At 42.0% G+C, this 15,669-nt stretch overlaps 2 protein-coding genes and 1 long non-coding RNA gene across 22 annotated transcripts in view; 2 read left to right on the top strand and 1 right to left on the bottom strand.

The window, feature by feature from the left end:
• The window catches only part of LOC108025698 (voltage-dependent calcium channel type A subunit alpha-1), a 53,494-nt gene extending 45,016 nt beyond the window's left edge, over window positions 1-8,478 (top strand). For 14 of the 19 annotated variants that reach the window (XM_050890458.1, XM_050890459.1, XM_050890460.1 and 11 more), the window contains 6 exons: window positions 171-292; window positions 355-518; window positions 1,033-1,233; window positions 3,190-3,341; window positions 3,411-3,655; window positions 3,729-8,478. In XM_050890458.1, the coding sequence (XP_050746415.1) occupies window positions 171-292; window positions 355-518; window positions 1,033-1,233; window positions 3,190-3,341; window positions 3,411-3,655; window positions 3,729-3,879 (1,035 nt within the window). In that variant the 3' untranslated portion in view covers window positions 3,880-8,478. Of the gene's footprint in view, window positions 1-170; window positions 293-354; window positions 519-1,032; window positions 1,234-3,189; window positions 3,342-3,410; window positions 3,656-3,728 lie in introns of those variants that run through there. The other 5 variants (XM_050890462.1, XM_050890461.1, XM_050890473.1 and 2 more) reach the window with 3 other exon arrangements.
• Window positions 5,089-14,082, top strand: LOC108025925 (PDZ domain-containing protein 8). 2 transcript variants are annotated; one of them, XM_017096616.3, is made up of 8 exons: window positions 9,018-9,485; window positions 9,573-9,860; window positions 9,967-10,159; window positions 10,650-11,925; window positions 11,985-12,140; window positions 12,194-12,838; window positions 12,901-13,147; window positions 13,731-14,082. In XM_017096616.3, the coding sequence occupies exons 1-8, from the start codon at window positions 9,321-9,323 to the stop codon at window positions 13,917-13,919; spliced, it is 3,159 nt and encodes a 1,052-aa protein (XP_016952105.1). In that variant the 5' UTR covers window positions 9,018-9,320; the 3' UTR covers window positions 13,920-14,082. The 2 variants fall into 2 exon arrangements, with proteins under 2 accessions (XP_050746431.1, XP_016952105.1); XM_050890474.1 differs by lacking the exons at window positions 9,018-9,485; window positions 9,573-9,860; window positions 9,967-10,159 and adding an exon at window positions 5,089-5,098 and having other exon boundaries at window positions 10,868-11,925.
• On the bottom strand, window positions 13,932-15,506 carry LOC122818655 (uncharacterized). Its single transcript, XR_006368141.2, has 4 exons — window positions 15,420-15,506; window positions 15,186-15,358; window positions 14,077-15,126; window positions 13,932-14,019 (listed from the first exon to the last, which is right to left on the bottom strand). It is a non-coding gene; the product is annotated as an uncharacterized LOC122818655 (long non-coding RNA).
• Window positions 15,507-15,669: the final 163 nt, after the last annotated feature.

Below are 15,669 nucleotides of genomic sequence, written 5' to 3'. Positions count from 1 at the left end.
CCAATTGGAATCGATCAATCGGTCAATTGGAAAAGCTCCCAATCCAACCACCTGAACCTTTAAATGAACCCAACCTTAGCTCAGAATCTTCTTGGACTGATTTCGAGTGGTGGCATTCATGGTGATTCGCCAAGCTTACTAAATCATCCCATAATCATTCTCCAAACTAGATGCTGGAGCTACAGGACGCATCGAGACATCCCTCGCAAGAATCACTTACCGGTGCCGATGCTGGCCATCTACATCCTGGACATTCGTACATGAATGGCCACCGGCGATCGCCTAGCTTGAGGTAAGATATTTTAGGGCAGTAAAAAGGGTAAAATGGTATAACCCCACTCTTTGCTTCTGCAGGCACAACGGCTCGCCACTGGCCAGATCTCCAAGTCCTCGACGGCGTGGCCATCAATACATACATCATGATATCGGGTTCTCCGATACCGTATCTAATGTTGTAGAGATGGTCAAGGAGACTCGTCATCCTAGGCATGGCAACAGTCATCCGCGGTATCCAAGAGGTATTTATTGGCCGACACCCGGCATTTTAACGAACTAAACTAACTGAGTTTTTGGCGTGTGTATGCTTGTTGTGAGCCCCATTGATATGGTTGGGGAACCTTCAACATGCAAATCCTTGAATTGCTTTGTCTGTATCCGATGCTGCCCACAAACACCCATGTATATTCGTATTGGAAGGGCTTGCAATGGGCACACATAACTAGGGACTTGGAAGCTCCAAGGATTTTTGATCTATTTTGTAGAATCGTAGTTATATACATATATAAATATATGTCTACAATTCCATAGCTATTAACGAAATCTTTTAATACAATATAATATATTCCTATAATATTATTTTCATTTCGGTTAAGTCGTCGGTCTTTCTTTGGTTTTATTATCTCTTCAAAAGCAATCTAAGACAAAAAACAAATAAAATATTAAATATGTTGCTAAAATCAAATACGTAAAATGTTGTGCCCCGACATCCTTAATTATTACTTTTTTATTATTGTTGTTATATGTACAATATAGGTTCATGGTCAGCATCGACAAGTCCGGCCCGTTCGCCTTCGCCTTCTCGATATGGTGGTCATTTGTCTCGCAGTAAACGCACTCAACTGCCTTATCCCACATATGGGACAACCAGTCTATGTCAAAGATCACGATCGCCGAGTCCCGCTAGACTTCAGGAGATGCGTGAACGAGACAGACTTGGTTATGGGATTGATATGGGTACATCCTTAGCACTTGTTATCTAAAGTCGAACAAGATCAATCAAATTAAACAAAAAACTACTCAACTTGTTTTCTATATATGCTAGTATTTTCTTCTACACAAATTTCAACTTCAACCATTTCAACTTTTACAAACATCAAAGATCAGACATGCTTACTCGTAAATCGTAACTCGTAACTAACTCGTATTCGTACATAGTTGCCAACCATGCTTAACATGTACATGTATTGTCATGCCAAGGCGTTAAATCAGAAAAACAAACCAGTCAATCAATCAAACAGTCAATCATAAGCGCCAACTAATTGAATAGTCCCATACTTATCATACATCCCATTCAACCACAGCTCACAGCTCTCAGTTCATTCAGATCTGCGATCTACCACACCAAAGAACCCATAATATGTGCTCAACTATTCGTACTTGTACTCGTACTCTTGTTACACTAGCAGCGTTTATTGTTTTCATTTCTCTAGATGCCATTCTCGTACCATCCAATCCACCTATATTGTATAATCACATCTCGTATGTATGGTACTGACATGTACAGACATTCATCCTCATTCTTAAACTACCACACTGAATCTCTGGCAAATGAACTGTTTTTTCTAGAAATATATGATGGTAAGACCTGCTAATAAGAGGAGCTTATATCTATTCAGAGTTAAGACTAGTTTCGACGGACTTGTATCTGTAGTGAGGAGAAAACCTAGTGTTTGTACTGGTCACTTTCGAAAACGGTATCAATGTTAGAAGCGTCATTTGTGTAGGGGAGAGATGAGTGAACATCATTTGTCAGTCCAGCCACTATCCCCCAAGAAGGTGAAGTTCGTAAGCCATAGTCGTAGAACTTTTTTTTTGTTCGAAATCGACCTCTGTCAGCCTGATCAGCACAGGACAAGACACTGACCAAGAATCTCTATTTTAAGCTTGCTTCTCGTTCCAACTAACACCCATTAAGTCCAGCCACTATGCCAAAGATAAACAGGCAATATCTGTCACATATTTCAAGTATTGTTTTCGTATACGACTTTTGGGCGGTGAAATCGACAGAGCTACATTGTAATTACCAGAGGAATAATTTGGGATGCAGCCTTTGGGTGTTTCAGTATCTAGACGTGTGTGCATATCTTTATCTATCTAATCTATCTATGAATGTGCGTCAATAGTATTCTGCACCGATTCTTAATCCATCCTTTTCGTTTCTGCATAAATACGGTATCTATAGATCGAATCGAACAGTCATGCATGTTGCCATGAACAACTTAACTGCCGACCGGCCATTCCCCAAATCATCCAACTACTTGTGTATATTTCTCTCAATACATTATATAGCACTCTTGTTACTGTTATATATATTTTTACCCCATAGTTGTATAATTCTGTACGGTGCTCAAATAAATTGCACACGCTTATCAACGTAGATACTGTGAATGCATTTTTTGCATAGCCACAATTGTTTTTAACATCATAAAAGTTGACTACCATAGGTTATGACTGGGACATGTTAATTACTTCCGCGACTTCGAAATTCCCGTTGGCAAACCCATGAAATCCTTATTATTGAATTTTAAGTAAAACAACGTTTCATGATATACCTATAACTAAGCCAGATGAGAACTTCAATAATCCTGAAGTCGCACTTTTACTTACATTTGCCTAGCAAATAATCACATTTCGTTTAAAATGTCTGTCTGATTGTCTTCATATATAGTGACTTAATCTGACCCTATCGAATTCCGGATATCAAACTTTAATCCCAACATGTGCCAGTCCATTTTATGTTTTAGTTATTTGTATGTATGTTTTAAGCATTGTCCATGTTAATGTCAGTGAAGAACTACTTAGGTACACTATGTTCAGTATCATAACAGCAGAGTATTTTTGCAACGATTTATGCCCTTAACGAGAACATCCGTTCAGCCCGCAGGGAAGTAATGTATCCAATTCCCGCAGGTGTAACGCATGTGCAGCACAGTTACCCAACTCTGGCCTCTCGAAGAGCCGGAATCGGTAGACGGTTGCCACCGACTCCAAGCAAACCGTCAACGCTACAGCTCAAGCCAACCAATATCAATTTTCCCAAGCTGAATGCGAGTCCCACACACGTAAGATTAAAGAAAAAATAAATAAAAAAATTAAAAAAAAAAAATATAACAATATTTTCCCCATTATAGACACACCACTCAACGCCCCACAGTGTTCACTCGCTGCCACACCACCGCGACCTGCTGCGGGATCCAAGGGACATGTACTATAGTAGTAGGGAACGCGAGCGGGATCGCGAACGCCTTAGGGATCGGGATCGTGAAAGGGATCGCGATCGGCTGCACGAGTACGACCTGCGCTACGAGTACAGGGATCGGGAGCGGGAGTTGTACGAGCGCGAAAGAGATCGCGAGCGGGAGGTCGAAAGAGAAAGGTGGGTAGCACTTGTTGAATCCAAATCCAAATGACATATAGTATATAATGCCTATCGTAATTACCCCTTACAGACTGGAATATATAGCACCGCTGTCGTTCGAACAAGCGCTGGCTATGGGCCGAACAGGTCGTGTACTGCCATCTCCAGTTCTAAACGGTTTTAAGCCAAAGAGCGGTCTGAACCCTCGACACTCCGATTCGGATGAGGAGGACTGGTGCTAGCAAAGGCTTTGATTGCGATCGCGTAATCGAAAGGATCAGATCTGGGTATAGCATCAGGCCATATGCTCCTCTTTGTCAGCACCAAATTTAGATCACAATTTTGATACGATACGACACAGATACCAGCCGCCCGACCATCAGCAAACCCATCCACATGCACACCCAAAGCCACAGCCACGGCCACAGCCTCACCCACATAGTGATCAACACGTACACGTACACGTACACCGAAGGTGTGACACGAATGTATCGACACCGAAACTAGGAACAACTATATCTGATATCAAATTGGCTGGAGTAAGCTTACAGGAATTAAACCCAAATCGACAACCGCAATCGCAACAGAAGCAGGAGCTGGATCATCAAGACGGGCGACTTGAGTGGCTCAGGTGGTGCCGTTTGGGGCCATATCCCCAATCCCCGGTGATGGCATCACTGCCCGAAACCAGAGCAACATCGCCCCAATCCGATATTGGATACATCAGAAGTATGAATCTAAGGAGAAAAGAAACCAAAACCGAAAGCGAAACCGGAACCGGAACAATTGCAATAACACCAAGGACAACTAAAACTGAAGCAATGATATTAAGCGTACCAATTTCAATAACGTCCCCATTAGCTATTAAAAAGATATATTCAGATAACGACATTAATTATAATACCGAACGAGATGATGATAATGCTGAGGGCAGAGTGGAGGATGGAGCAGCAGCAGCAGCAGCAGCACATCGTTATCACCAGCCAGAACTAACCACACCAGATCTACAACACGAGCCACCACTGCAGCAGGATCACCAGCACTATCCGCAGTATTCGTATCATACGCTTTAAGGAGTATAGGATCAAGAACCAGAATCCATAATTCAGAATCCAGACTCCAGACTCCAGAGTCCAGAATCCAGAATCCATAATCCAGATCCACTGAAAGTGCAACTTTAATTGAAACTGAAACAGAAACGGAAACGAGGTGTAAAGAATGTGAGAGTTAGATTCTATTCCAAAGGAGTGTTCCCGGAGTAGGGAGACGGAGATATGTAAACAGATTAGATCTACTATTTGCCTAGAAATAAAAGTAGAACACTTATTGTTAGATATGAATATGATCAAGTGTATTGTACTTTTTTTCTAATGTAAGGACAAGCCTAGACGAAGAGCACATCAAAATGAAACCAATGATAGCAGAACTCCTTCAAGCAGAACACACACAGATCCGATCTAGGTATAAGTGCATAGGAAATATAAATTGTAGGTACTCGCATACATTGTAAGTTATATAGGACATAGCTCGAGGAATCAGTAATCTGCAAGCGTTTTTGTCTTGTTTGTATTTAAAGTTAGTAACTGACTTATGTGTATCTAAATGCGACATTTTATTTATTCTATGTACATACCAGATACCAGATAATTGTAGATATCAAATTTTTGTATGTAATAAATTTACCTACGACTACCAACTATTATAAATACCTTCGACCGAACGAACCCGATAGCAAATGTTGGCTATAATAGCAACAAATAAGCGCATTTTAGTCCCCTACGATTTTTTATTATTCCGTTATGTATATGTATACCCGAGCGAATATTTTGTTTGTCGACTTATAGAACTCCAGAAAACAAACACGTAATGAATTCAAACACAAGACCCAACTACAACCAAGTAACTCAATTATGACCAAGTGTGTATCTGTAAAATTAGCATTATCCCATGGCATGTGTGTGTGTGTACAGACTTTAGGAATTTATACGAAAGCTTCTTGGACACATTTCTTCATGGGGAAGTGTTCTCTTCTCTGTACTCCTGATTCGAAGAAAGGTTTATGCTTCTGTTAATGTATTTTCGAAAGTGTTTCGTATGCTGAAATTAGCTCCACTCAGACTTTCCGATCTGTTGAACAAATCGATGTCCATTTGTATCTATAATTAAAGATCGAAAGCATTGTTTTTACAATCGAGCATCTCCGACATAAACATGTGTAGATATAATGCATACACCTCCGGCTCCCCATACTCGAATAGAATGTGAATAATGTGTAAAAATCCAGAGCTCATGGCACATCAAACGTAATATATTCAAATATACAAGTATATAGTATGCATGCACACAGCCCCTCCAACTCACTAGAGAAAATGCAGACATCATGTGTATAGATAGACGAATCGTACATGTTGGACGACGGGATATCGAAGAGCGCACAATAATTGTAATTTAATGAAATGAATCCATAACTTAAGTAAATAATTATAGCAGCTGAGCAGTAATGCGAATTTACACAGCAAATGAACTTACCATTACGATTATGACGATGACTAGTGCCGTAGATTGCATACGAAGGTAGAAGAACATTTAGCAAACGAAGTAAACCGAGAATCACTAACTCTAAACTAACTTAACTGGGCTGACTTCAGCTATGTACGATACTAAAAATATACTGAGCAATACTGAATAGGGAAAACGACTAACCTAGAAGCGATAAACCAAAATATACACTTAAAAAATGGCCAAAATCGCCATTGAATTAAAGAATTCGCCATTAGAATAAACCAATAACTCTGCCATTATTAAACAAATTCATTTATTATAAAGAGTTTATGAAGTTGTTTTTCTAAATTAGATAGAATTTATTTTTCTCTCAAAGTTTTCTTTTTTTCCTTGGTTAGGTCTAAAAATAGGAAGACCATTGTAAATATATATTACAATTTACTTGGTAAAAAACTGAATCATTTTTAAAAGTTATTATTTTTAATTTAAAGTTGTTATTTAATTTGATGGCGATTTTCTGAAAGCTAGAAAAATATTTCGAGTGCGAGAAAGGAAACCGAGAAGCGTATTCTTCTTTAATTATAACAGACTATTTACGGACGGCGACAAACATACATGCAAGATATATACACACGCCTACATAGGTAAATATACAATAGTTAATAACTAGACTCGAATAAAAAATTCCATCGCTTAGGGAAACCAAAGAATCGCCGATATAGAAATTCACACTCCAATTAATTGTAAACACACAGCGCATTACCGAGTGCTGTTGCACGTTGAATTTCCGAGGTTCACTTTTGACTACTTCCAGTAAAAATTTGCCCGAGGTGGCGAATGTTTCAAGTCCTCAGTCTTAGGCTAAGCTCCGATTTTTGACCTTCGTTTGCACTGCTTGCTTGAACATTAAACATTCCAATTCGAATTATTACTAGCGATATCCTCACACAAGTAGAGTTCTTGGAAGGGCAGCTTAGGGCTCATTAGCTCAATTACTACTACTGAATCATTGCCCCGATGCCAAAACTAAAAAATAAAAATAAATAAAAAATAAATAAAAGAAAAGAAAAATGAAAAAAAAAACCACAAAAACCAAAGGGAAACGAAAACAAAACCAAAAAATAGAAATGAGTACAAAGTATGAAGATAGTTTACTAATGTCCTTTCGATATTAGATGTTTATCCAATCCATCATTGCCTCTAGAGGAACCATTTAGTTAGCTAATTATTGGCCTACTTGACCATTTCCATTCGATTCGCTTTGAATGCACACGACCTTCGCTTCGTCCTTCGATTAGGCCCTCTGACCCACTCTACTCCTACTTGTACATTCCCACATACCTATATGGTTAGTTGGTTAGGTGCCAAGTGCAGGGATCGACATAAACACCTTTTTCTGGGGGAAGAACAATTCGGCCACCACGTCCCGCCATTTAAAACCAAGTAACAATAATATAGTAACACGACAGTGCTGCAATCGATTGTTCTTCCAGATCCTTGCATTCCTCCCTCACATGGAACTATCATAGATAGCATGGTCCGAATATTTTTCAATACTCCGCACTTGGATTCAGATCTACATGCTTGAAGGCTCGGTGCAAGTTCATTATATTCTCGAGCTGGGTAAACGCAACCATGATGAAGTGCACACAAGGCTGCTGCCGAGCCAATCCCCAAAAGGGTGACCCCAATTGGGTGACCCCGAACGGTCCGCTGCCTGTGTTCCCTGTCTCATGTCGTAGGTGGCTTACTTTTTTTAAAAAACACTACACATTTACCCCCGAACTTTGCGATTCGATTGTATATTTTGTTATTTGTTTACTGTCTGGTGTGAACGGTAACATGAAAAATAAACAATATAAAATACATATTTGTAAGTAGATCTGACTTTTTTTTACAAAGCAACCGAAATGTAGGATGAGCGAGGAGATAATATGCGAATAGGAAAGGAAATTAATGATAAAAAATTAGTTTAAATTTAGAACAATGTAACTGTTACGGCTAAAATGTAATGATAATACATATACATAAATATATAAAGAGGAAAGGATTAATATATAAATATCTTAATTTAATATACTAAGTGAGTAAACCAGTTAAAATAATTACTAAGATACGCTAGAGATAATTAAACTACATTTAATAATTATGTAATTATAAAGATGACTCGTAATTTATATACAAGATATACATACATAAACATATAATAACATAAATACCTGCCTTCAACAAATTTGTTAATAAAACTATTAATACTTTCTTATTTTACATAAAGTAAAGGAATACCATAATAAAAAACATGAGAAAATAAATGTCAGAAAAATGCCACAAAAATTGCATATTTCGAGTTTTATTTGGAAAATAATATTTCATTATCATATACTAATGTCGGAAATCATGAGCCTTTTAAAGTTGTTTTAAATTAGGTTTTTAAATTAACGTTATACTTTTAACCTTACAAAGTCCTGTTTAAAATACAGAGAAATATGCATTGACCTAGTAAAATGAAAACGACAAGTGTGGGATATCTAGCTTTATGTATGCCCTAGTTTTTGAATACTTTTTAGTGGTGGAATAAAATCGGACAAGAATGGATGATTTATGGCCGATTTAAGTGCTTTAAAACCCCCCTTGTTGAAATGAGCAACCCCCGGCATTATGAGGACTGCTGCAGAGTGAGTTCCAGTGAGTTCTCCGTCGTCCAGGCCGGACCAGCTGGGCGAAGAGGTCCGGCTGATTGCTGGTCTCCAGATGGGCTCTGCATCAACCCCCAGGAAGGTTGCCAGTTGCCAGCTGATCCGGGAGCATGCGCACTGAGGGTCGATGACCAAAAAAGGCGCAGCCACTGCTGCGAATACATATTGATTTTATGTCGCCCCTACCGCAGTTGTAACCATTGTGAGTTTACAGCTAAGAGCTAGCTGGAACCAGCCTCATATTGGCGATATCCGCAGAGGCACCACCCAAATGGATGGGGCATCGAAATCGGAGGCATAAGCGTGGCATCCTACTGAACCTGGGCGATATAATGCAAGCACATCCGGAGCGCAATTGAAGAGACTGCCATCAGAAGTGTGACCCCAAAGTGTTTGGCCTCTAGGATCCATCAAGCGAATCGGAGGTTTCTCGTTTCTCCCACATATTCAGATACTCCCCGTCGAGTGGGGGACACTTAGCCAGCATGGAGATACCCATTTCGAATATACTACTGCTCTGCCTGATCTTCCTGCTGATCGGCGGGGTGGTGATGATCCTGCTGCAGTACCTCATCTTCATCAAGTTCTCCAATCTGCCGGATGAGAGCGAGGAGCAGAAGCAGATGAACGCCAAGTACACCCTGCCATTGGTGAGTATTTGTAATGTGTACCCTGTCAATACCAGGCAGACCCCCTGATTGCTAATGTACGCCCCTCCTTTGTGTGTTTTATTGTAGAACATCAAGCAGACGGCACGGAACCTGAAAAGGCTGTCCAATTCGGGACTGGGCGGGGGAGCAGCAGGAGCTGGGGGAGCTGGGGGAGCGGGCAATGGATGTGAGAACCACCAGGAGAGCCTACGGAGGGCCTCGGCCCTCATCTCGCTTAACTTCGTCATGCAGTTCCTCTTCCACGAGTTCAAGAACTCGAACCGGGTGCGGAAGTGGTTCTACCGCAAGCTGTCCATCGAGCTGGACGAACTGATTACAAAGACTACCACCGGAAAGCTGCTGGATAAGCTCACGGTGGGTTACTCCATCTAAGCTAGATTAATAACCTTATTTATTATAGAATAATAGCCTCCTATATATTTTTTTCCAAAGTATTAAAATCTTACCGTTTCGTTTCCAGATTAAAGAGCTCGAGTTGGGTGACCAGTTTCCCGACATCCGGTCCCTTTCGGTGCACAATGTGGAGTTGGACAAGGACGAGCAGCGCATCGAGAACCTTGATCTCCTCTTGGACATCAACTACATAGGCAACTTTACAACTTCCATAGACGCGGACATGGTGCTGGGAAAGAAGGGATCCATAACGCTAAGAGGTGAGTGAGATAAATATGCCTAGATTCAAAAGTGGAACAATATCAAAAGAATCAGGAATTTTAAATATATATTGAGAAAGTTTTCTCAAAAAATAAAATGAAGTCTGAAATGAAGAACTAAATCAGGGTTACTTTCTACCCCAAAAGCTAAATCAAGACTTCTTTTGCCTTGAAAAAAAATCAAGAGTATTTTTGTGTAGAAAAACAAAATCGAGACTTCTTTCTTCTCAAAAAAACCGAGACTCATTACGTTTCGAGACACAAAACAAAGAGAACTTTCGTCTTAAAAACAAAGTTGAGAGTACTTTTATCCTGGAAAATCATTTCAAGCGTACTCTTTACTTTATTTCAAGAGCATTTGCACTCAAAACAGTGAAAAAGTGAATTCTTTAAATTGAGAAAATTGTATCTTGGCTCTTTTCCGGTCTCAGTTTTATTTTCGAATATTTTTTAGACCGTTGCTCTACCTTAAATCCACCTTCCTTTGCAGTTAAGCAGCTGTCGGGCATGGCGCGTCTGCAGTTCACGAGGAAGCCCTACACGCACTGGTCAATTAGCTTCCTGGGTGACCCCGAGCTGATTCTGGACATCGAGTCCAAGTACCAGGGCCGCCAGATGCAGTCGAACATAACCAACCTGATCTCGAACCAGATCCGGAAGGCGGTGCGCCGGAAACACACGTTGCCCAACTACAAGCTGCGCTACAAGCCCTTCTTCCACTGGACAGCCGACGATGCCGATGCCGGCGACTGTGACATCCAGCCGAATGGACTGCTCACCGTCAAGCTGGCGGAGCTGTCCCGCCTGATGGCCTATCCGGGGGCCAGCGAGACGTACTGCACCATCACCCTGGCCCCGGTGCCCTTCATCGAGGCCAATCAGCGGGACAGCCGGAACGTGCTCATCTCGATGGACGTGTTCATCCACAAGGCGAAGAACCAGCAGATCGGCATCGTCTTCAAGCAGAGCGGCAGCCAGGTGGTCCGCATCGAGTCCGTCTTGCCCAATACACCCGCCTGCAAGTCCAATCTGCAGGCCGGCGACGTCCTGGTGGCCATCGAGGGCAGGCCAGTGACCACCATTCAGCAGATCGCCAAGGTGGTCAAGACGCTGCAAGCCACTGTTTTCAGTCTGCGGATTGAACGCATCATTCCGGGGATCATCCGCAACGATGCCATTCTGGAGGACTTTGACAAATACGACGATCTCGGCGATCTTCCCAGTCTGTGTCAGCCCAAGGCGGATGGCGAATCCGAAGCTGCACCACCGGCTGAACCAGTTCCGCCCAAGCACCTGGTCGTGAAGCCAAGCTTGAGCGGCACACCCACCAACTCGCCCAAGAAGTCCAATCTTATAGCCAAGGCCATCAAGAAGACCATGAGTCGAGATGCCGGCGACAAGGACAAGGACAAGGATCGGGATAAGGACAAGGATAAAGATAAAGATCGGGATAAGGACAAGGACAAGGATAAGGACAAGGAGAAAGGCAGGGATGAGACGGAGGAGCCTGTGAACTACTTCTACCAGCACTCCACCATCGACTCCCCCTTCAGCCCACTCATCCACATGGACGACGTGTGCAGCTTCCAGTTGGACAACTCCAGTCGCTTCCTCAACGTCTGCGTCTTCGGCAAATCAGCCGGCGAGAGTGTCCTCCTGGGGTACAACAACGTCCAGATCGGTCAGATCCTGGTCGAGTGCTCCGAAACCAGTCTGAACCAGTGCCTCAAGCAGATCAGTCTCAATCCGGCATCGCTGCAGGCTGTGTAGGTGGTCCTCTCCATTTACCCTTATAGCTTTTTAATTATTATATCTGATTTCACAGGAAGATGCATCCTCTGTCCAATCAGTCTGGCTTCAATCCAAATCTCTGCTTTGGCGACATCCTGTTTGGTTTCTCCTGGCTGGGTAATCCCAACTTGACGGTGGGCAATGGTTCCCTAAAAAGTGGCTCCAGCCCCAAGTCCCAACCTCAGACTAGGTAAGTTGCAGACTCTCTATAGAATTAATAAACTAATCTCTTTGCTTACGCAGAAGCGAGCGAGTGGCACCGGAGGATCAGTCTCACGACTCGGCGTTCCTCAAGGTTGCCAGCACCCCAGGGGAAAGTTCCACGTCCATCGACTCGTCGAGTGCGACGCCTGGCGTTCCGAGGGCCCACGACTTTGTGCGGACCCACTTCAACCGGGCCACGCAGTGCGATTTCTGCGGCAAGAAGATCTGGCTGAAGGACGCCATGCAGTGCCAGGAGTGCTCCATGTCGTGCCACAAGAAGTGCATAGTCAAGTGCCAGATGGCCACCGTGTGTGGCCCAGTGGACTGTTCCAGCTCCACGGCGACGATGGCCAGCCGGCCGGAGTTCACCATTACGCAGGCCGATAGCCCGGAGATCCTCGATGGCTCCTCCACCACGGGTTCGGCTCCTTTGGACGAGACTTCGGCGGCAGCGTCGGCGTCGGGGGCGACAGCAGCTTCTGGCGGAGATCAGTCCCAGATCCAGACCCCGACGGCGGCTGGCCTGGATGTGCACAGGTCCAGTCTCACCGGCATGCTGGCCCAGGGCATCAAGCGGCAGGCCAGCAACCTGGACATTCCAGGCATTGTGTCGTCGTTGACTGGCAGTGGGCAGCAGATGAACTCCAAGAGCCTGCCGCCCAGTCCCCAGCACACGCCATCGCGGTGAGTTTCCATGTAATGGGTTATGGTATTTATTCGGACCCTTATGCCTCAATGCCTCACAGAAAATCGTCGATAGTGGAGGAGGCGGCTCCTGGTCTGAACCAGAATCCCTTCGAGAGCGTCACCCAGCACCTGGAGGCTCTGCCATTGGACTGCCCGGAACTCAGCTTCGAGCAGGTGATCGTCATCACCGAGCCCATCATTCGGCACACCCGCAACGAGGATCTGATGAACCTGGCCAAGAGCACCAGCAAACATTTATACGTTGGCTTTCCGCCCGACGAGCGAGTGGCCAAAATAAACGAGTTGGTAAGTAAAAGGTTGAAGAGGGGTCTATCAATATCTTTATCGTTATAAGTTAACTATATCAATACATATAGTAATATACATGCATCAACAGTTATTTATTAAATCCATAATATGTATATTAATATATGGAAATCTCTTTCTCAATATATATATCCGTATCTTTATTCATATTCATATTCATATATCCATGTCTATATTGGTGTATCCGTAACTAAATGCATATCTATATCCATATTTACATTTATATTCATATGTTTATCTTTATTCATGTAGTATTTCATATCCTTATTCATATTTATATCTAAATTCATATATATAACCTTATCTAGATCATATTTATACCCATATCTGTATTCATATCTATATCTATATTCATATTTCATATCTTAACTCATATTTATATCTAAATTCATATCTATATCTAAATTCGTATCTATATCCCTATCTAAATTCACATCAATACTCATATTTATATCCATATCATATCCATTTCAATATCCATTTCTATATTCATACCTATATCCAAACCTATATCCATACCTATACCCATAACTATATCCAAATCGATATATCTATCCCGCAGCTTACGAAACTGAAGGTGGCTCTGGACGCCGAAACCGAGGGCTACACCCAGATGAACGACGCCGAGAAGGCCACGGAGTCGTCGCCCTGGAAGTCGGATAGATCGGACGAGCGGGTCCAGGCCCTCAGCATCATCATGCTGTACCTGTGCACGGGTCTCCAGCACGCCCAGGGAGTGGTCCTGCAATAGAGCACTGCGGATGGAGCGGGTCCTACGCTGGGTTCTACGAAATGTCAATGGCTAAATACTTGTGTATTCGGTGAACTCGTACATAATCTTAAGTAGTAGACTGGAAATGTGTTAGTGAACTAATGGGCATTTTTAATTCGTGTTGTGGCATACTTACCTAGAAGTATTTCAATTTTAGCCATTTGTTTCAATCGAAATACGCTTATTTGTCAGTTTTGAAACCGATTTGTACATACATAATATTGGGATTAACCCGAAGATAAATGCAAAACATCAATGGTATCTATAGAGATCAAACGTGTTTTGGCGAATACAAATTTTTAACCAAATTTCCTTGGGTTCTTTCACATATTTAATTATTATTTTATAGCTAAATTTATGTGTATAATATATATATAAATAATAGAACGTGTGCAAATTAAATTGAACATTTTTGACGTTGATTTTAATATTTTTGGTACAGTCTTCCGGTTAAATATGATTAAAGTAAGTGTCAATATAGGTATATTATAATGTGTTTTGCTCTTTTGAATATATTCGGTTGATACTTCCTGTAAAAGATTTTCTGCGTCATACGAGTTTAAAAAGTGCACGGTTAGTCACTTAAGAACAAAGTATGTTTACGTGGAAATGTCGTGTTTGCTACAGGAACTACCGGACCAAAGAAACTGAGAACGACGGATGCGTAGAAGTCGGTTCTATAGGTACGATTCAAGGTGTTTTCTTCCATCTGCTCTGCGCCACTCTCTCCTTTTGTATTGAACTTTTACACTTTTCCGTAGCCAGAAGAAGCTCATTGGCAAGAGAATATCAGAGGCTATTGCTCTTCGGATGGCGAGACACTTTGTTTCGAGGCTCTTCTTATGTTTACCTTACAATTAAAGGTCGAACCCCTCGGCAAAACTAATGATTATACCAAGAACAGCTCTTTAGTAACATTTAATATCAATACAATTCTTTAAACCCCTAAAAACCCTGGATAAACTTGATAGATTGGTATAGTTTCAGGTGCTCTAGAGGGTATTTTGGTGTTCGAAACACACCGTCCAAATGTGTACTTGGCTAGGAAAGCTCTTCATAACTTTAAAGAAAGTGCCATGAGCTTTCCTAGGGAGCTTGTGGCATTTGTCAGCTCTCTTCGACATCTTGGAATTACTTTTATTCTCCACGGGGGACACCAGATAATGGGTAGAATAGCCTTGGCGACCTTGAATTTGACCATTATCTTAAATAAGCAGGGACTTTTACGTCTTGTATTATATTTACATATATTACATGGAAGTGCGGTGTTCGCCATGACGTGTTTTGAGTGGAAAGAAACAGCGAACGGCTGATGCGTAAAAGTCGGTTCTATAGGTATGTTGACCGCTTTACACAGATATCACTGGCTAACAAAGTGCGGAGGTCTTCAAGGGAAGGTTTTGTGTCATTGAAATGCTCTAAATACAATATGATATTTGATTAGTGGGATAAACGGTTAAATAGCCCAAGAAAACCGACTTTATTATGGTTAATTTTCCAAATTAGGAATTTAAACTGCCTGCTTTTTTGCTTGAATTTATTTTGTTAGGTAGTGCCTGGTGCGATCCTCTCTCTCTGAACTGAACTTTTACACTTTTCCGCAGCTAGAACAAGCTCATTTTATTGGCAAGAGAAGGAAGGACTGTTTATATCAGAGGCTATTGCTCTTACGATGACAAGACAGTTTGTTACGATGCAGCTATACCCTGCAGAAGGGGTTGAGTGGGCG

This window comes from Drosophila biarmipes, chromosome X, assembly GCF_025231255.1.
Source record: "Drosophila biarmipes strain raj3 chromosome X, RU_DBia_V1.1, whole genome shotgun sequence".
Classification (NCBI taxonomy): Eukaryota; Metazoa; Arthropoda; class Insecta; order Diptera; family Drosophilidae; genus Drosophila; species Drosophila biarmipes.
This window is presented reverse-complemented; position numbering and strand designations above follow the sequence as displayed.

Coding starts and splice junctions, on each gene's coding strand:
- LOC108025925 (XM_017096616.3), top strand. CDS start 9,321: ATGGAGATACCCATTTCGAATATACTACTGCTCTGCCTGATCTTCCTG. Junction 11,926..11,984: donor CCGGCATCGCTGCAGGCTGT/GTAGGTGGTCCT, acceptor CTGATTTCACAG/GAAGATGCATCCTCTGTCCA. Junction 12,141..12,193: donor AAGTCCCAACCTCAGACTAG/GTAAGTTGCAGA, acceptor TTGCTTACGCAG/AAGCGAGCGAGTGGCACCGG.